Genomic DNA, 20402 nt, shown 5'->3' with positions numbered 1-20402 from the left:
TCTATCTATCTATCTATCTATCTATCATCTATCTATCTATCTACAATATATACTATATATTATATTTCTCTATATATTGTATCTTTTTACACACACACACACACACACACACACACACCACACACACACACACACACACACACACACACACACACACACACACACACACATATATATGAAACCCTGATTCTGCAACTTGAGGTAGCCTTCCTTCCCCAGGTGTCCTAGAGGAAATGGGCATAGTGATGACAATCAGAAACATAAATGCCAGCATAGAGAAGGGGAGGGTGCTTTGTGATGCTTCGGAGTTCTAGCACCAGCTGGTGAGGACCTGCTGGCCGCAGGGCTGAGGTCTAGAGGCTGCTGGCATCTGTTTTAGCCACATCCTCTTCTCCCACAAGCCCAGCTGGGCACCGGGCATCTTGTTTTACAGATGTTGACTCAGCCTGGAAGTAGCTGTCTTGGAAGAAGGCCATGCATGGATACAGATGGTGGCTGAGCCAAGGGCTTTACAGACAAAAGCTGTCATAGAGCTTGAAAGCTTGGAGATTTCCCAAGGGAAAGCCAGGGATGGGCATTAGAAGTGGGAGGGCCTGTATTAGCTCCTCTTTGAGTAACAGGTCTCTCCGAACCTTAGTGGTTCAAAAGGACAATAGTCACTGTTTCTCTGGCTCCCAAGGTTGACTGCAGGAAATATTTAGTATGGAGCTTCTGGTGTGGGGCTTTTTCATTGTCCAGAACTAGAGTCACCTCAGCCTGAAATTCTTGATTCCTCCCACAGACTGCTGTCTATATACTAACTACACAGTATTGTGTTGAGCCACTCTGGAGCCTGAGGCAATCGATATTGATGGTGTCTTCTCTCTCTCTCTCTCTCTCTCTCTCTCTCTCTCTCTCTCTCTCTCTCTCACACACACACACACACACAATCCTTTGGTGGGACACTACACAAGGAGATACCACAGATAGCTAAGTGTTGCCTGGGGTGTGTCTTTTTCTGTTCATGTCCTTTTCAAAAGCTCCCGTAAACCTCTGTCCTTCAGATCTATTCTAAGGCAGCAGAAGCACACTTCTTTGCATATTGTTTCTCCTCTGTCAGGGAAGAGGCAGATTCTGCAGGTGATGTCATATCCCAGTACATGTCACCACTACTCAGTGACACACACTGCTGGGTTTGGAGCTCATTGTACCTTTCCCTTTGATGCGAGGAGTGAGGCATATGAGATGGCATGTCATCATCATCTCTGGACTGAATGTTAGTCATGGAATATTTTAGAGGAAGCCTGAAGTGAGCTGAGAAAATAATGTCACTCCAAAGTCAGGGGAGTCTGCGCAAACATGAGCAATGTGCAGCCTCTCTGACAGCGATTAATCTGCCACTTCCAGCTTGGGGCTGTGCCGTCTCACTTCTTGTTGCTTGTCTAGTTATTTTTAAAAGCCCAAATTATTATTGTTCTGACTCATTTCCAGGAATGTTTCTCCCCCCATGTTTTTGGAGAAGAATTCATCATCTGGCTGGATACGGAGGCATCTTTATGGTGTGAGCTTGGCTTCCTGCTCACAGTGAGAATCCGGGCAGGTCTGGCCCTCTTCATTTCTTCCTCCCATCAGCGCCCTTCAGACACATGCTTGCTAACCACACTTTCTTGGTCCTAACCTTCTCAGTTCTGGCACATGATCTCACTCAGCGATACTTGATATGGGTCTAACTGCTTCCTCCTCCTCGGTTCCCAATTCCCCCCTCTTTCTGCTTTATAACATCAGCCGCTCCCATTCCTCTGTCGTCTCGATTTTATTCCACTCTGTATCTCATCATTCCTCTCTGTTATGCACATAATCTTTAATGGGACCCACTCCCGGCTCATCCTTTAAAATGCAGTTCTGCAATTAGATTCAGATCTAGTCCTCTAATTTTCCAGCCTCGGCTTTTAAAGTCAGTTAATGTTTTAATATGAAGTCATTCATTCTAGTTTAATAATGACATGAAAACACATCCCATGTATGCCTCTTACAAAACTATTGTCATTAGTTTGGGTGATGAAGGCATGGAGTAGAATTGGTAATTTAACCCCAGCTCTCATTTACACCTATTCTGTCTGTGTTACTTACACTATTTGACACCTACAGTAATTTTTAGCATAGACTCTGCCATTTATAGATAAGGATGTTTACGATCAAAGAGCTCTTTGAACCCATGTGGGGTTTGTTTTGCTTTTGTGTGGTTACTGAAATGCTATCATACAGTCCGTTATCTAGAAATAGCGCAACACTTTAGTATATCACACAGATGCATGGATATTATAGGTCAACTCTATGAAAGCCTGAACTAGTTTAGAGATGGCTGTGCTTTGGAAACAGTAAATGCCGCCAGTTACATACAGCTTTCAGGGAAACCGCTTCCCCCTTTCTCAAGGGAATGCTACTATGACAGTATTCTGCTCTTGCCTCTGACCTCCGCCCACAGATTTGTGGGTGAAGAAGATATTAAGAATGTAAGTTTGAGGTTGTTTTCATCTGTCTGAGGGGAGCATGGAATTGTTGGTGGCCTGTGTGAAGCCCCAGGAATGGCAACCCACAGACAGCAACCAGGAAGTGCAGGATTTGACCACATTGCGAACCACAAGACTGTGAACTGGGGTTTTGTTGTGGTGCGGCTCAGCCTTAGCACACACCTTGAACCCAAAGAGCTTTCTGTAAACAGCAGCTAAATATGGTCAATGATAGGTCAAGAGGCAGAGAAAGCTACCATTTAACAGGGAGGGAACACGAGGAAGAAGGGAGGGTCTTTGAGTTAAAGGCTATTTAGGACAGTATGGAGAAAGGGGTTTTTCAGCTGAGTGCTTTCTCTGCCTCTCTGAGCTATCAGGCTTTTCCCCCAGCATCTGGCTTTTGAGTCTTCATTGGTAAATCGAACATTTGGGATTGTGTTTTTCAAAAAACAACAGTCCTCATATCTTGAAAATAGATTATACTGATGTACTGATTATACTTCAGTGTGTTATCACTCACTATCCCCCCCCCCAAAAAAATTGTAGCTTCTCTCAACTGAAGATCTTCTGTGGGTTACAAGTAGCTGAAATATGAGGGTGTCATCCAAAGTCTGACTCACCACAGTCCTGCAAATCGGATTCACTTAGCTCCCTCTGACTTTTGAATTCCTCTGAAAAATAATCTCAATGATTATAAATAGATATAAACAAAATAATAAAATACATTTTGATAAAAATACAAAAACAATTCTAAAATTAATATGGAACCTTAAACAAAATAAAACAAAAACTTTGAGAAAACAAAAAAACAAAAACAGGAGACATCGGACTTATTGACTTCAAAATTCAGACCTGGGGTTGTCAACTGAAATCCTGGCATAAAGGAGAGATACAGGCCTACTAAGAAGAACAGCAAGCCCAGAATACATTCATACAGTCAGGCAAACTCAGTTTGAACAAAGATGCCAAGACTATACAATGAGGAAAAAACACATATGTTGAGGCCTGCCCCCCAGCATAGCTGTAGTCATCTTGTTCTATGCCTGTCAACTATATCATATTGTTGCTGTAATATACCTGTCAATCACTGACAGAACAATAACTTGACTCAGAGCAGGTTGACCACATACACAGTTTTGTCTCGTATGAGGTTTGTTAATCTTAAGAAATTCCGCAACTATAAGTTTCCTATAGGCACCATCAAATTAAAGGTCAATATGAACTGTTCTGTCTAAAACGGCTTGAGTCAGAGCTGACCACTGGGCAGCACTTCCAGAACCTGTGAATGAGATCACTGTGGGGTTTTTTTTGTTTGTTTGTTTGCTTGCTTGTTGCCTTTATAAGCAGTCCCTGAGAGATGTCCAGTGAACAGCTTTGAGCTGTTGCCCTGATCAATCAGTCTTGGGGGTGTGTGTTCGGTAAGCCATCTCTGTTTAGCTGATTGGTGTTCGTGTGGTTTGTGGTTTGACTCTAGGGCTCTCACACACAGTATTGGTAACACACGATAACAGGAAGACTAGATGTCCGCACACACAGGAATGAACTTGAAGTCTTACGTTACGTCATTTACCAAAGTAAACTCAAAATGGATTGATGACTTAAGTGGAAGATGTTAAACTGTAAAACTACCAGGAAAACGGGAAGAGATTTATAATATTGATCTTTACAATTATTTCATAGCCATGACAACAAAAAACACAGACAACAAAAGCAAAAATAAGTCATGGGTACCCAACAAAATTTAAAAGTTTCTTCATGGAAAAGGGGGCATGGGATTGGGGTTTTCTAGGGAGGGGAATTGGAGAAAGGGGATGGCATCTGAAATGTAAATAAAATATCCAATAAAAAAAAAGTTTCTTCACAGCAAGGAACTCAATCAATGCTGGGAAACAGTGAACCATCGGATGCTACAAAATGCACAACTATTCTTCTGATAGTGCATTAATTACCACAATATATGACAAATTCTATAAGGCAGAACAAACCAAAAATCTAATAACTTTACTATCTATGGACTCTGGAAATTTTTGCTGTTATTTTCGCGACAGAGTTTTTGTACAGTCCTGGCTGTCCTGGAACTCACTGTGTGTATTAGGCTGGCCTCGAACTCAGAGATCAACTGCTTCTTGCCTCCTGAGTCCTGGGATTAAAGCTGGGATTAAAGGCATGCACAGCCAGCTCAGACTTGGGGTTTGAAGAGACATTTTCCCAAAGAATGCACATCAATGACCAATAATTATACACAAAGATGATCAATATCACTGAAAAAGCAAATAAAAGACCCAGTGAGCCTGGGCTTCACACCTGCTGTGTGTCCAGATGGCTATTATGAGAGAAAGAGAAGGAAACCCCATGCATACTAAATCTAGATAAACCTCAATTGAAATAAGCCAGCCATGGATAACAAACCCTGCAGGATTCTGGTGGGTTCTTTCTTTGTTATTTTTGCTTTTGAGACAGGATCTCTCCACGTAGCCCTGGCTTTCCTGGAACTCGTTCACTATATAGACCTGGCTGGCCTTGAACTCACAGAAATCCTGTGTCTTCTTCCCAAGTGCTGGGATTGAAGGTATGTGCTGCCACTGCCTTGACTAGGTTCGTGCTAGGTATCCTAAACTGGTTGGGAACTCTTGTGATCCCAACCCTCTTGAGTACTGGAGATTCTACGTCTCTGAAATATCTAAAAACAGCCACCTTTTAGCAGCAGAGGCTAGAGCAATGGTTGACAGAGGTTGAGTGATGGGTGGAATTGTTCATCCATACAGATTGTTCATCCATACAGGAACGCAGGGCGGATAAGTTCTAGAGATCACTGGATAGCACCATCCCTACAACCTGTACTGTGTCCTGTGCTGAAACCCCTGACAAGAAGTAGAACTTTTGTCATTTTCTCACCACAAGAAAATAAATAGCAGCCGAATCAAACAAGACTCTGTGAAAGCCAGTCTTGTTGATTACGGTTAACTATGGTAGGTTTTATTCCACGGTCTCTCTCTCTCTCTCTCTCTCTCTCTCTCTCTCTCTCTCTCTCTCTCCTTTTTTCCTCCCTCCCTCCCTTCCTCCTTCCCTCCCTTCCTCCCTTCCTCCCTTCTTCCCTTCCCATTACCTTCTGTTTCTTTGAGATAATTCTCACTATGCAACCAGGCTGGCCTCGAACCCACAATCCTCCTCTCTCTGCCTTCTCAGTGCTGGGACTACAGGCACGCACCATGATGGCTAGCTTAATCTTGTTTCTTTAAAAACTTAAAAACCTATCTGTTTTTTTTTTGCTTGTTTTTTGCATGCAAGCATTCAGAGAACATCCTTGTCCCTGTGCTGGTAGAGGTGGGGGTAGGGTAGGGTGGGGTACATATGTATGTGAAGGTGTGGGCCAGAGACCAATAATGTCTTGATGATGTTAATGTGTACCTCAGAGCTGAGGTGACACAGGTGCCAAACCCCCAAAGTGGAAAAGACAGTGTTGGGCTGGGTGTAAGTGTTGGGGTGAGCCCTAGACTGGCCAAAGCCTGGTCTGTGCTGATGAGAGAGGAGGGCATGTCATGGTATGCTGGGTGAGAATTTCCTAAGAATCTCTCTAGTTTTGGATGGGATGGGAGATGGTCCTGAAGATGGCTGGATGCCTTTAAGGCAGGCAGGCGATGTTAAGCCATTAGGTTTTCTCTTCTTTCATTCCTGTCCATGTACTGCATCCCTCTCTGAAGTTCAGACACCTAAACAGTGGGGGATGAAGAGAAGGGCATGGTGCCAGAGCTCATGATCTTTATGTGTTCTTTCTGCTCTGTGGTCTGGTCTAAGGACTGTTGGCATTAGACCAGGATAGGAAGACCTCCTGATGTAAAACCTAAGACACAACCCCTGTAGAGCTCAGTATTGTCTCAGATATGAACACATCAAATTCTGATACCCTGAGGAGATTCCTGTTACTTTAAAGTGTTTTAATCACAAATGTAATCATTTTCTTTCATTAAAACCTTACATTGTGGTCTTGAGTTTGATTTTTCTAGCAGTATTTACTGCCTATTTTAAAGGGGGAAACTAGAGAGGGCTTGTCTCTACACTGTCCCCAGCTCTGGACAGAAAACAGAAGCCATGGTCTTCTGCCAATTGGCAAAAGTAAGCTTACACACAACTCCTGTCTGGATTCCCTCCTGTTCCACCGGAGCTGTGTGTCAGTTATGGAAGCGTCAGCACGTTTCCCACTGGTGATTCAGAGTAACCCAAGTGCTTGGAAGCATGGCGTGGAGTGATTTCTCTCAGTGGTTCAGTGAGGCTGAAGTCCTGGCTACAGAGCACTGTCCAGGAGCAAGGACACAGGGAAACATGCAATTCAGGGACAGCCCAGCTAACACCCAAAAGCCTGTAGACTCTCGCTCTTCATTGATCAAATGCTGATAAGAAGCAGGATCGGAATAAAGCAAGAGAAAGGAAGCCTGGAATTTTATTTCTGCAATATTCTATAAAATCAGGCTCTGTCAAAGTTTTGGAGCTGAAACCACCTTATATTTCTTATGGACAGGAATGATAGTCGCACTGACACTACTCTCTGGACATTTCCGGCAAGGTACCATCAGCAGTTATGTGACTAGGCCCCATGATGAGGTCATATGTGTCTGACACTACTGACATTTGCTTTTACAATGTCAAAAATTCCCCCAATATGTATAATGAATATAATGTAACTAACGTTTTAGAGGCCAAGCAAAACGCTCTCCCTGAGTCTCTGCTCTGCCTCTGCCTCATTCTTTCTCCTATACGTTCAGGTCACTAGGTTCTCGTGACTGAAGTGTCACTCTTGATGAATAATGCGGGGCCATGCTGAAATATTTGTAGCTGAGAGCTGGACCCTCGTCATTGCCACGCATTTTGTCACCGAGGCAGGGTAACCCATGGTAACTAAGCTCGGATCAGTTAAGGGGCAGAGAGCCTCCCCTCTCTACTGCTCTATAAAAGAGACCCAGGAAAGGGACCCTAGCAGCTTCGAGCTCTCAGCGTGGGCGAAGGTGTGGGAAGAAACGCCTAAGATCTCTGCAGCAGAGCACACCAGCTGCGGACACAAGGCCAGCATGTCACTGAACTTCAAACTCCAATGCCACTTCATTCTGATCCTCCTGACAGCTCTAAGGGGAGAGAGCCGCTACCTAGAGGTGAGCCATCCTTTCTTGATCCTTAACACCTTTCCCTTGATTATTCAGCCAGGGACAGCAGAGCAACTTTTGATCCTTTCTCTGCTGCATCCTTTGTCCCTGGTTCACCTAGACGTGCTTTCTCCTTGCCCCCGAGCATCCAAACTGCCTGCCTTTCTCTGGCCTGGGTACCCTAATCTGATGGAAAAAAAATCTAATACTCACTCATAGTCTCTAGACTCAGGAGACATGGACCACCCCTCCCCCGCAGCCCCCATTTGTTTCTGTGAGCTGCAAGAAGGGTGCCCTGCTCCTGCTTCACTTTCTTTCCTTCCCCCTGAACTTTTCCGGACCGATCCACTTTCCTTGCCAGGTGCAAGAAGACGCGGTCTACGACCCTTTCCTGCTCTTCAGCGCCAATCTGAAGCGGGACCTGGCAGACGAGCAGCCGTACCGACGGACTCTGCGTGAGTTGGGGTTGTCCTGCTCCAGTGTGTGGGTGCCCGGGAGGTGGGAGGCTAAAGCTTTGCACCTAGGACACAGGCTTGCAGGATATCTGTCCGGGGGGCAGGCTGGGACCTCTTGGTTGCAACATCCACGAGGCTTCTTCCAAGCCAGGGCAGGGAACCCAGTGCAGCTTAAGCTGGGAGCTCCAGGCTGGAGCGCGCTGTGGAGGCGGGGAATGGGGCGTGCTGGAAGCAGCTTCCCGAGGCAGCTGAGGACCCCGGGCTCGGTTCTCTCTCCCAGGGTGCCTGGACATGCTGAGCCTCCCTGGCCAGTTCACCTTCACCGCTGACCGGCCGCAGCTGCACTGCGCCGTCTTCTTCATCGGGGAACCCCAGGAGTTCATCACCATCCACTATGACCTGGTCTCCATCGACTGCCAGGGTGGGGATTTCCTGAAGGTGAGGGGGTCCTTACTGTTCGCGGCCCCAGCCCACTTGCCCCTAAGTGCGGCCATGTGGGGGACAACTGAACCTATATGTCTCGAGTCTCAGAAGCGCCCTAGGAGAGCCCAGGAGGCTGGATTCCTAGGAAGGGTCTAGTACCAAACGCTGCAGGTCTAGCGCCCCCGACGCTGGTGGTTTAAATTTCCCTTCTGTGCTCTCCCCAACTCCTGGGAACTTCCTAGCACTTGAACTTGCAGTGTGAGACGCTACGATGTAATCCGGGGCACACAGAACATGGCAAAATAATTAGCAGGAGCTCTCAAATAGGGTTCTCTTGCGATCCGAGATCTGAACCCACCTCGCCATTCCAGGAGCGCCTAGGCTCTTCGGCGGGCTGATGGGGTTCTGGAGTAGTGAGGCACTGTTTGGGAGAGGGATGCTGAGAGGAGGTGGAGTTTGAGAGAAACAAAGAATGGAAGGAGAATTCACCCAGCGCCACAGCATCCCACTTCCGTCCCCAGAGTCACACAGGTCAGCCGAGGGAGCGGGGATAGAGGTCTACTGCCCCAAGAAAACAATCACACTTCAGACCTCCAAAACCATTTGGGAACCTGTCAAGCTTGCTAGAAATAATTTGCAACCCGGCTCGGCTGTCGCTAATTGCACTACGATGGACTCATTAAAATGGAGGCCTGTGGTGATTTCTGAGAACGGGGTCAACTGACCTTGACCCTTTGTCCCAGGAAGCAAAGAGGAAGTCTTACGTGGCTTACTAGCCAGCACTGCCTGACTGCAGCATTTAGAAATATTTTAAAAAATAACTTGAGGTGATGATATATATATATATATATATATATATATATATATATATATTAATATTAATATGATTATATATTAATATGAAGAGTGAGCCACTGGCAAAGAAATCTGCTCTGGATTCCCCCCTCCTACACACCCCTCCCCCCATCACTTGGACACAATCACTCGTTTTATCCCAGGTTGGCTGCAAACTCACGATGCTCCCCCTTAGCCTCTGTGGTATTGGGGTTACAATCACCCTCCATCATATCCAGGTCAGGTGTTGTTACTTAGTCTTTGAGATTTGTTGTTGTTGCCCACGGTTAACTGATCAGAGGAAAGCAGAAACTGAAGCCAAGTGAAATCCAAGCAGCCCTCCGGTGGAGTTGTTATGAATGTGGAAAAGACAGGATGAAAATCAGTGTTGTTTGTAATTCATTTCCTTTTATCAAACTAGTTGATAAGGTATAAAAGGGTGTGCTAACTTAGCAGCTTGAAGGCTTATGTAGAAAAGATAGTCCTTGCAACTGCACAGACAAGCAGGCTGGGAGTAGCGGCTGTGTGTTCCTCATAATGGAAGGCTTGTTGCTTGGTAACTCCCGCCTCTTTACAACAGATTCTGATTTTAGAAGCTGCTGAAAGTGACTAGGTATGTCTGTCCAATTGTTGTTGTTGTTGTTATCATTATTATCATTTGTAGGTATTTGATGGTTGGATCCTTAAGGGGGAGAAATTCCCAAGTTCTCAGGATCACCCTCTGCCCACCATGAAGAGGTACACAGATTTCTGTGAGAGTGGTCTAACCAGAAAGAGCATCACATCTTCCCAGAATGTGGCCATGGTCTTCTTCCGGGTCCATGAACCAGGAAATGGATTCACAATAACCATAAAGACAGACCCCAACCTCTTCCGTAAGTAAACAAGCAACAGACAGGACTCAGGGCCAGAGGCAGCCACTTCTGCTTTGTAAAGATTGTATTACCTCACAGACTTAAACCACGGAATGGCATGGGTTCTTTATTCCTTGATACGAAAATTAAACCACAGGTTTTAGTTGTATTTCCCAGGCTAGGTAATATTCTAACATATGGCACATACACTTCTATTTTTCCTCCAAGTCTTGCTCTGCCCTCCCAAGGCATTACAATGGGTTCAGTAACCAACTTTAATCTCCCAAGCCATCGTGCAGATGCGGGATAAGCTTGAAGAATCATTTGGTGCCAGAGCTTTGTAAACAAAGTCTGAAGACTGTGCTTCTGAGACAGGTGGGCAGATGTCATCCCCTAAGGAGGGAGTGAACCAGTGCCCCTGTGTCACCTCCTTCCATGTTATCTTCTACTACAAAACCACCACCATATCTCGGTTAATTTCTGTTAGAGAGATACACAGATTAGGCTATAAAACTATACAACCAACCTGAAAGAGTGTGATTTTGAGCAAAATGAGTTCATACATTGGTTTATTTCCTCATTAAGGGAAAAAGCTGAGAACTAGGGATGTAGTGGTAAACCATTTGTTTAAGGATGCTTGAAGCAAAAGTTGGGTTCAAACTTTAGCACTAGGGAGGAAAGAAGAGAGGGAGAGGGAGACAAGAAGGAGAGGGAGAAAGGGGAGGGGGAAGAGGAAAGGGAGGGAGAGGAAGAGAAATTCTACCCTGAAAAGCTGAGGCTATCTGAGAAGCAGAATGTTGAGAGTTCATTTCTCCTGGAATTTGCTTGGTAAAAAATCAGAAGATGTCTTTTAAAGCTGCCAAGGAATTTCACTCATTCTGAAATTAAGAGTAATTAAAAATACAAGGAGATAAGTTGTCAGAAATCCCATACCTCTGTTTCATAGATAGAAGAATAACTCTGTTGTAAGTTTGGACTTGAGATAAAAGAAAAAAAATTCAGAAAAATCTTAAGACTTTCACGATTTAAAAATTTAAGCTGGGCATGGTGGCCTACACCTTTAATCACAGCACTCGAGGGCAAAGGCAGGCAAATCTCTGAGTTTGAAGTCAGCCTGGTCTACAGAGCAAGTTCCAGGACTACCCAGAGAAATTCTGTCTCAAAGCAACAACAATAATAAATAATATAAAATATAAAATATAAAAAAGATCATTTAGCCGGGCAGTGGTGGCGCACACCTTTAATCCCAGCACTTGGGAGGCAGAGGCAGGTGGATTTCTGAGTTCGAGGCCAGCCTGGTCTACAGAGTGAGTTCCAGGACAGCCAGGACTACACAGAGAAACCCTGTCTCGAAAAACCAAAAAACCAAAATAAAACAAAACAAAAAAGATCATTTAATCAACTTTATATTATTCTATACCCAGCAAATATGTATTAGGTACAAAAGTGTTGTCTATTTTATTTTTGCCTTCTTCTGTCAGTATCATGAAATCTTTAGAATAAAATTAGACTTGATTTTATTGTTTAACAAATAACACCATGGCTCCAAATTCTATGGGTGAGTTTCTGGCTTCACGGTTGAGTCTTGATCTCCTGGTTTAGATCTAGAATCAACTCAACAGAGGTGCTCCTGGTACCCCCCAGGTGTGTTGTCTGACTGGCAAAGACTCCCTACCTTAGGATCCTTATAAACAGACAAAGGTGAGACGCCCCCTTGTGGCTGGTGCTTCCCAACACTGATGAGTTCAATTCCCAGGCTCCTTCCTCTCCCCAGATTGTCATGGTGATATACACCCTCTTCCTGGGCGCAACTCCTAACTAGAGCGGCCCAGCCCCTGGATGTTGGTAATCTACAAATATGTTTAGCACCAATCAAAGCTACCCCGGGGCACTTGTGGCCAGTGGGCCCCAGATAGGCCATACCTACCAGACCATGAACTGAAATCTAGAACAAAGGTATAATAAATTTATACAAAAAAACCTGGCACTCTAAATAATGTATTTGTATCTTTTTCCCCCCTCCTAAAGCTTGCAATGTCATCTCTCAGACTCCGAGCGGAAGGTTTACTTTGGTGGTTCCATACCAGCAGCAAAACTGCAGCTTCTCCATCATTTATCCAGTGGCAATCAAAGTCTCCGATCTCAGCCTCGGACACCCGCACGGCCTTCAGCTAAAGGTCAGTAGCTCGCTTGCTCCTTGGCCATTTGGTAAGGTCACTGGTTTCTTGTTGTTGTTTTGTTTTTTTCTTGTTTTTGTTTGTTTGTTTGTTTGTTTGTTCTTTATCTGTGACAAAGCACCCATCCTGTCGGGAAGCCCGAGCCATGTGGCCCCTGGCTTTTACGTCTCCTGCACACGGCCCTGGCTTCCTCTCTGTCTATTTCAGTCGCGCTGCCGGCAAACACTCAGGTGCCCGTTCTGACTGCTCCAGGATTTCTCTTGTGACATAGGAAATGCTTTCAGTTGGTAAAGCTGCAGCATGTAATTACAGTCGAACACTCTTGTACTTTCCTCTTTTACAAAAATCCTCTCCTAGCTGACGCTCCTCTGAGTCACGGGCGCAGCTGCTCTCCTGATTATTGGAATTTTCTTTTGATATGAAGGAAGCCACTCTCATTGACAGCACTCGGCTATGAAAGAATGCTGATGGTGGCATAAAATGGGAAATTAGATTTTTATATTGCAAAGAGCGGTGAAGTTTTGAAGAGCGTGTTGTATGACATCTTGCCTAACACACACACACACATTAGTGTATATATATATGTAATATATACTAAATATATATTTTATATATTAAATATAAATGTATATATTTATATATAAATATATAAATATATATATATTTATATGTATATATTAACTGTGAAATTCTTACCAACTTGCTTTCATATCAGCTTCCATGTGTGCCTTACCATAAATGCTAGTTTCACTGCATCCCTTTGCACAGACAGCGGATGCTCCATGCGTCACACTCATTTTCTTTTCCTTGTTCATAGGCCTAAGTTAAGATAACACATGCATTTGGTGGTGTCAGAGGCAGCCAGTATTCCCAAACATACAGATCTTCGTGAAAAGTAAATAAGGAACAGGTCCAAGAAAAAGAAGTGGTGCCTAACTTCCTCTCGCCCCCACACCCACAAGTCCCTGCCCCTTCTTTGTTATTCTTGAACTTTGACTGAGGATCGATCCTTTGATAAGAATGTCTGAGTGCTTTGGATCCAACCTGATAGTGTTTGTAAGCCATGCTGTTCCTGAATGATCTAGAATCTGGTGGGAGACATGGTAACGTATTAGGAGATCTGTGCTTTCAGTATTGAAGCCCTAAGGATAATTTTAGTATTCCCCTTAATTTTTTTGTGTGCCTACTGTGTTCTAGGCATCTATTCCTTTAAAAACCTCCTTTTTGAGGCCTGGGTATTGAAAGCTGAACATGGTAATTGTAATTTATACTTGTAACCCTAAGCACAGGGAGACTGAGATAGGAGAACGTCTTGTGACAGGCTAACAGCATGATCTCTTTACGAGTACTACCAAGTAGTAGTAGTGGTGGTAGTCGTAGTAATAGTAATAAAATAATAATAATAATAATAATAATAATAATAATAATATCCTCTGTGCAGGGACTATTCTAGATTCTAGAAATAAGCAATGAACAAGGCAGATCCTGCTCACAGGCAGCCTATTTTGTAGTGAAAATTATCATGAATTTCAAATCAAATCTGTACAGAAAATGCAGCAGAGTGGTTTGATAGACAGGACCTGGAAAGTGGGTAGACAGAGCTGTCTGAGACAGTGTCGTCTGCAAAGGAAACTTACATCAGAAGGAGCAGCAGTCACAGGAGGCAGGAGGAGCAAGCAGAACAGTGTTGCCCAGGCAGAAACGGGCTTACTGGACCCTAGACACAGGAAGCAGTGAGCTAGAGAGGCAGATTGGTAGAGCCACGTGTGCTATCTACCTGGAGAAGGTTGTGTGCAGCAGGAGTGGTGGGAGAGCCTTGGGATCAGCTGGGAAAACACCTGATGTGTGTTGTCCTGCAAGGTCATTCTGGCCTCCACTGATGGGTGGGCTGGGGACACGAGATGCCTCACATTCCCTGTGAGATGGCTCTGTGGTTGTTGCTAGTGAACCACTGGAGACCATCCCATTAGCACTTCAGAATTCATGTGTTTTGGGAGATGAGACTTTGAGCGTTCATAATGAACAGTGGGGAGTTGGCTTAACGCCAAGAGAGGGTAGGAACTTAAGGCTTCAACAAAAACATGTAGGAACTGCTGCTGAGGCCCAGAACCCCAGACAGGTCCCCATGCAGCTCACTTTCTGCCACTGTTTATAAGAACACCTGAGAGGATTCCAAAGAGGAGAGAGATGTCATCACTCACCAAGTGGAAACTTCCGTCTATTATCTACTCATGGGAAAGGCAATTATGTTCTTCTATTTCTAAATAGCTTGCTTGAATGTCTGTTCACAAACTTGTGCACAGTGGGCCTAATTAAATCTTTATTTCATCATGTAATGAAATTACATTTGAAGTACCTAAGCATATGGTCGTGCTCACAGTAGGCTCTTTAAACGTAAGCAGCCCCTGTTGTCTCCATTCCTTAGCCAAATATGTTCCGTTATACGATGTCTCAATTTTACTTCCCGCCACATCGGAGGGTTCTTCTCAATGTCTGACAGGTGTGCACCTGTGTAGATGGGTGTTTAAAGTCCTCAGTCTAAGATTTTGTCTCCTATGTGTCGGGGTTTGTCCGGTTAACTTCAGGCTACCAGCCACACACCACTAGATCTCTTCACGAGTACTCAGCAGTGAACAACAGGCAAACCTAGCTACTGAGATGATGGGAGAGCGTAGAGAGTGAAAATGTAGGAAATGCTTACAAACATCATTAAGAATTTAACACACATGTGCAGCTCATTCCTATAATCCCAGCCCTTGTCGGGAACTGACGTGAAATCAGGACTAACCTGGGCACGTGAAGCAGGAGCCAAGCTCGACATTCGGGACTGCGGATGCATACTTTCTCTGTGTTGAGCAGGTCACAGAAATCCCTGTGGCTGAGAGCTGTGGGAGGATTCGGGGAAGCAGGAAATGATGGTTTCAGAGGCTCAGAATGAATTCTTTTGAGTGCCATGAAAAGAATTTGTTTTCATTGAAAGGAAAGAGTAAATGGTAAGTTTGGCTAACTTGAGCCCCAAATCACAGTTCTAGTCTTTTTTTTTTTTTTTTTTACTATACCCATGAGTAGTCTAAATCCTTATTTGTGGAAGACACGTTCCAAGAACAGAAATATCCCTCTATTAGCAAGAGGAAAAGATGTAAGCTGAGGGAGAACACAGGACTTTAATAAACAAATTATAATGTAATTATAAAATGCAGGTGCCCGGGCTTTCTTTCCTCTGACTGCATGCATTACAAGATCCCAGTCACTTGGTGTGTGTCCAAGGACTCTCAGGTTCTGTATCTACACATCTTAAAGAGCTTACAAATTCCTGGTTCATTTTTCCAGTCATTGGATTTAGCTTTTGCAGGTACACATACATTAAACAATGACGTATCAACTGACAAAGGAAAACTGACCCTCGGAGAGCCTTTTCCCCTCCACCTTAAACAATTTCTGGAGTCTCTGATGTTTGATTCAAGCACAGTTACAGGCTGAAGGCTGACAGAGTGTGTTCACGGATCCATCCTGGCTCAGGTCGACCTGTGATAGGTTTATCTGCATCTTGCTCTTTTTTTTTTTTTTGCTGCTGTCTTCTCTTAGAAACCTGCGGCTGGCTGTGGCGGAACTGGTGACTTTGTGGAGCTGCTGGGAGGAACTGGATTGGACCCCTCCAGGATGATGCCCTTAGCAGACCTGTGCTACCCCTTTCATGGCCCTGGTGAGACAGATCTTTAGCTGTCAATTATGTGACTGTCAGGGTTCTCTCCTTAAATACAACATGCTAACTTTTCATATACAAGAGGGTAAACTCTACAAAAACATTTGTTTTTTTTATGTTGAGCCAATGTGAGAATTTTATTTTAGAACCCATGTGTAGTATCAGAACCTATTACCTAAGCATCAGGCACCAGGCGAGACACCTATGGAACAGCTAGAATGTGTATTTAAGGAAAACTGTGGAAAAGACAAGGTTTCTCCACTTCAGGGAGGACGTCTGCTTTTACACTCTGGAAACTAACTTGTTTGTTGACTGACAGTTCAAATGGTAAAAGTATCAGTGGTTGGTAACAATATAATAATGAAACAATTAAATAACTTTACTACCTGTATATGATACATACACGAGGATGGATTATTTATAGCCACATATACAACAAACCAGTAAGATTTTTAGAATATCTCTGAGCTTTTGAGTCTTCCCAACTTCTACAGGTTTGCTAGCTTCTCAAGGGCCATTGCAACCCAGAGGCAAATTCTGAAACCCTCATCATTAATAAAAAGATGCTTTAAGATGCAGATGCCAAATGGGGCCAGCTCTGCGTTGCCAGGGACCAAAGAGGATGCTCATGTACTCAAGCTAAGGTGTATGAGGATGGCGTCTGGACTACTGACCTCATGCCCAGACTAATAACAACTGTTATGTGTGGTGGGGGAAGTTTCCACAGAACGACTCTGTAAGGCCATCCTCACACCTGTACTTCAGGTGTCGGGAATTATTGGCAATCTGGAAAGAGTCAAATTAAAAGCAAAGGTCGAGAACACCAATGCCAAATTGCACAGACCATTCCCACCAGAGCCCTCCTCTCCAGCCCCAAGTAGGCAATAAAGTTGCAAAGCAAACCGACATTTTGGTCAGTTATGTCCTGATGTTACAATAAGCTCTCCTCCCCAGTATTTTCTCCCTGTCCTAATGCTAAGCCCTCAGTAAACAAAAGAGCTCTGAAAGAGAATTCATGTACACAGGTAGAAGGGAAGGCCTGCTGTGACCTGCTCTCTGCTCAGAAACGTCTCCATGAGACCAGACTAAGTAGAGCTTTTTACAGATGTCCAACTGCTGCTGAAGTTGAGGAGGGTTTTTTGTTTGTTTGTTTGTTTGTTTGTTTGTTTGTTTTTTGAGACAGTGTCTTACTACACAGCCCAGGCTGGCCTTGGATTCTTGATCTTCCCGCCTCAGCCCCTAGAGTGCTGGAATCACAGGTGCACACCACTGTGCCCAGAAGGGGCTGCTATGCTCACTGGCCTCTACTCTGATGTAAGCGGTCACTGCATGTAGCTGTGCTGGTCTTCTGAAGTCACCTTCTGAGGCACTGTGTGGGTTCAGCTGTAGAGGGAAACGACCTTTAGGGACATGCATGTGGGTGTAGGAGCGGATATGATTGAAGAATGCTTGTGACTTCAAATTACATAGTTGAAGATGTCTTATTTCTGCTTGCATTACAGGACTTAGGTTAGGTGAGAGCATCCTAGGAACCTAGGCCAAACAAACAAACAAAAAACTAAAACCCAAGAACCTCCCTGCTTTGTCTAAATTTTGAGCATAATTGAAACCAATGTTAAGCGGTTTAAAGCTTGGATCTTATCACGTTTGGCTTAGTTTTGGATTGTTTAGGTTTCTTTCTTGCTTTAATTTTCTTTTCTTATTCATTAACCTGTGTGGTGCTAGGTGCTATACCCAGGGCCTCACACACATGCTAAGTGCTTTATGCTGGGATTCACAGTTGGCAAATGTAGCCTTTCCCTTCTTTCCTTTTTCCTGCTTGCAAGTACTCTAAATTTAATCCGAAACCATCAAACTATTAGAGACCCTGCCCCTTAAACTGAACTTTGTTAGAAATGATGTCAAAACAAATTGCATGCACATTAATTAAAGGAAATTAGATATACTGTGTAGATTAATGTTCAGAGTAAAAAACGACCTTCCAAATTATCCAAAGAAGAGATAATCTTGGCTTTCCAGGCAGAAATTAATCTAGGTTTTGTCATATTTGTATTTTTAAAAAAATATCAGGGTTGAAACCTATCATTCTTTCGAACAGACTTTCACCCTAATGACATTACTGTGCTGTTGTGCTTCATGTGCACCCAGGGGTGTGTCTGGGGGGGGACACCTGTGACACAGGGTCAGTGGTGGCCTGTCTCAGAGTTGATACAAAATGTGAGGCGGGAGACAGAGAAAATTAAAACAGGAGAGAGAATATTATAGGATAGCTAACGTGCACATCAGGAATCGACTGTGGCAAGGGAAAGAAGCGGGAGGTAATTTTTAATAAAAGCCATGTGGCTTCCAGTGTCTGCTCAGGCACACCTGCCAGGAGAAGCGACGAACAAGTGTAAGATGCCTGTACAGATAATGACAATACTGGATGTCAGCCAAGTGACAGTGTTCAAAATTATCCCGTACCAGGACAGTTTTGAAAGGTGTTGGTGAGCAAGAGAACAGTGTTTCTCAGCCTGTGGGCCGAGGCCCCTTTGAGGGTTGCATGACCCTTTCCCAAGGGTTGTATATATCAGATATTTACATTACAACTTATACCAGCAGCAAAGTTACAGTTATGATGTAGCAACGAAGTAATTTTATGGTTGGGGGGGGGTGTCACACAACGTTAACTGTATTAAAGGGTCACAGCATCAGGAAGGCTGAGAACCAGTGCCATAAAACAAAAAGTGACCTACTCAGTGTGTACCACTCTGCCCAAATGTGTTTTCACTTACGTATAAAATGTAGTCATTATCTAGACTAAGGATAAATGGGGTTGTCTGGGCCACACAAACACCCAATGGTGTAGACCCTTCTCTCAGGACTAACTGCCACTTGTAACCCCATCCTCTGTCCTCACCATGAACTGTCCCTGGAACTCTCCAACCTCCCCCTATAGGTCAGTGTTACATCCCAGAAGGGCCAGCATGGAGCAGAGTCTACTAGTCACCATAGTCTCCTTTGCTACCTGAGAATAGCAGGCAGAACAAGACAAAGCCCAAAGAGATATCATGCCTCTTTCTAGCCAGCTTTCTTTATCCTACAGTGTCCTGTACGTGCAGAGAAAGGCTGGATCCAGTTCACGATTCTACAACTAATTCTATAGTTTTAAAACAAGTTGTTTTGACTGAAAGCAAGATGCCATACACCCCTGGCCTCCCACCTTCTCTGTGTTTAACTTAGGTAGTGAGAGTGCTGGTTGGACTGATTGTTCTCTAACCTGCTGAAAAATGTTTATTCCCCTCCCCCAATTCCAGCCCAGATGAAAATTAGCTGCGACAACGCTGTGGTGCGTATGGTCTCCAGTGGGAAACACATTAACCGTGTGACATTTGAATATCGTCAGCTGGAACCATTGGAGCTAGAAACCTCGACCGGAAACAGCATCCCAGAATACTGTTTGTCTAGTCTTTGAATGATCGGCTTCAGCGATTGACACGCTTGTTAGCCCAGTGAGTTCTCCACACTTATTGTATATGATCTTGGTGGGCAGCAAGTGTTTAAAAGCCTTCCAGTCAGCATTCCAGGCCTTGAACACGTGCACACATAAGTTCCAATTTTGCTTCCTTTTGTTATAATGTATCAACAAACAGAAGGTAGACAGCAGGTTGTTGTTGGACATGCTCGGCCATTTTGGTGTGCTGCAAAGGTGAAGTGGTGGAACAAGGGTCCAGCAAGTGAGGGAAAGAGCTGTGTCACAAGGGATGATGCTCCAAAGAGAAACCAATGGCAGCACTCACAGTTTCGTGACAGATTTAAAAAAAAAAAGTCAAAGTCTTGAGTATACCAAAGGAATTCTATGTTATTACTTCACACTTCTAGTTGCAAATTGTAGCTATGTGTTGTTAATTGGTAGTACTTGTTTTTTAAACAGCACTTTGTAGCATGGGAACAAGACCCTCTTTCCGTTCATAAATCCAGATGTAAATAAATGTATTCAGAATCTTGGCATCTTGGCTGTCTGCTGTATTGGCTTTCCTGGGTGGTCCCTGCCTTCATCACCTCCCCACAAAACTGTTTCCATGTGGGGCAGACCCAAGCTATGGACTGAACTGTTTTGGATTCCTTGAAGATGCTAGAACTCTGGAGTGTCTGGAGTAGTTGACAGACTTATGCAGAGTAGAGGGAGACTTCAGGGTGAATTCTGACCATCCCTGGCCAGGAAACGGGGAGCAGATGTGTGTTTCCACAATCCACCGAGGAAACTCAGAGTGTATGTCTTTACCACAGAGGGTCTTCCCAACAGCTCTTGGAGACATAATTTGTAGAAATCTGAGTACTTTGCTTTAGAGC

The 20402-nt window shown here is 44.2% G+C and overlaps 1 protein-coding gene across 1 annotated transcript; it reads left to right on the top strand.

The window, feature by feature from the left end:
• Positions 1 to 7218: 7218 nt before the first annotated feature.
• On the top strand, positions 7219 to 20052 carry Crhbp (corticotropin releasing hormone binding protein). Its single transcript, XM_076927197.1, has 7 exons — positions 7219 to 7633; positions 7986 to 8079; positions 8360 to 8517; positions 10001 to 10211; positions 12219 to 12367; positions 15953 to 16070; positions 19367 to 20052. The coding sequence occupies exons 1-7, from the start codon at positions 7376 to 7378 to the stop codon at positions 19522 to 19524; spliced, it is 1146 nt and encodes a 381-aa protein (XP_076783312.1). The 5' UTR covers positions 7219 to 7375; the 3' UTR covers positions 19525 to 20052.
• The last annotated feature ends 350 nt before the right edge of the window (positions 20053 to 20402 follow it).

This window comes from Arvicanthis niloticus, chromosome 29 (genome assembly GCF_011762505.2).
Source record: "Arvicanthis niloticus isolate mArvNil1 chromosome 29, mArvNil1.pat.X, whole genome shotgun sequence".
Lineage (NCBI taxonomy): Eukaryota > Metazoa > Chordata > Mammalia > Rodentia > Muridae > Arvicanthis > Arvicanthis niloticus.
This window is presented reverse-complemented; position numbering and strand designations above follow the sequence as displayed.

What these genes read in the sequence shown, in the direction of transcription:
- Crhbp (XM_076927197.1), top strand. Translation starts at nt 7,376, where the DNA reads ATGGTAACTAAGCTCGGATCAGTTAAGGGGCAGAGAGCCTCCCCTCTC. An exon ending in GCCGTACCGACGGACTCTGC is followed by an intron (nt 8,080 to 8,359) that starts GTGAGTTGGGGT and finishes TCTCTCTCCCAG; the next exon opens with GGTGCCTGGACATGCTGAGC. An exon ending in CGCACGGCCTTCAGCTAAAG is followed by an intron (nt 12,368 to 15,952) that starts GTCAGTAGCTCG and finishes GTCTTCTCTTAG; the next exon opens with AAACCTGCGGCTGGCTGTGG.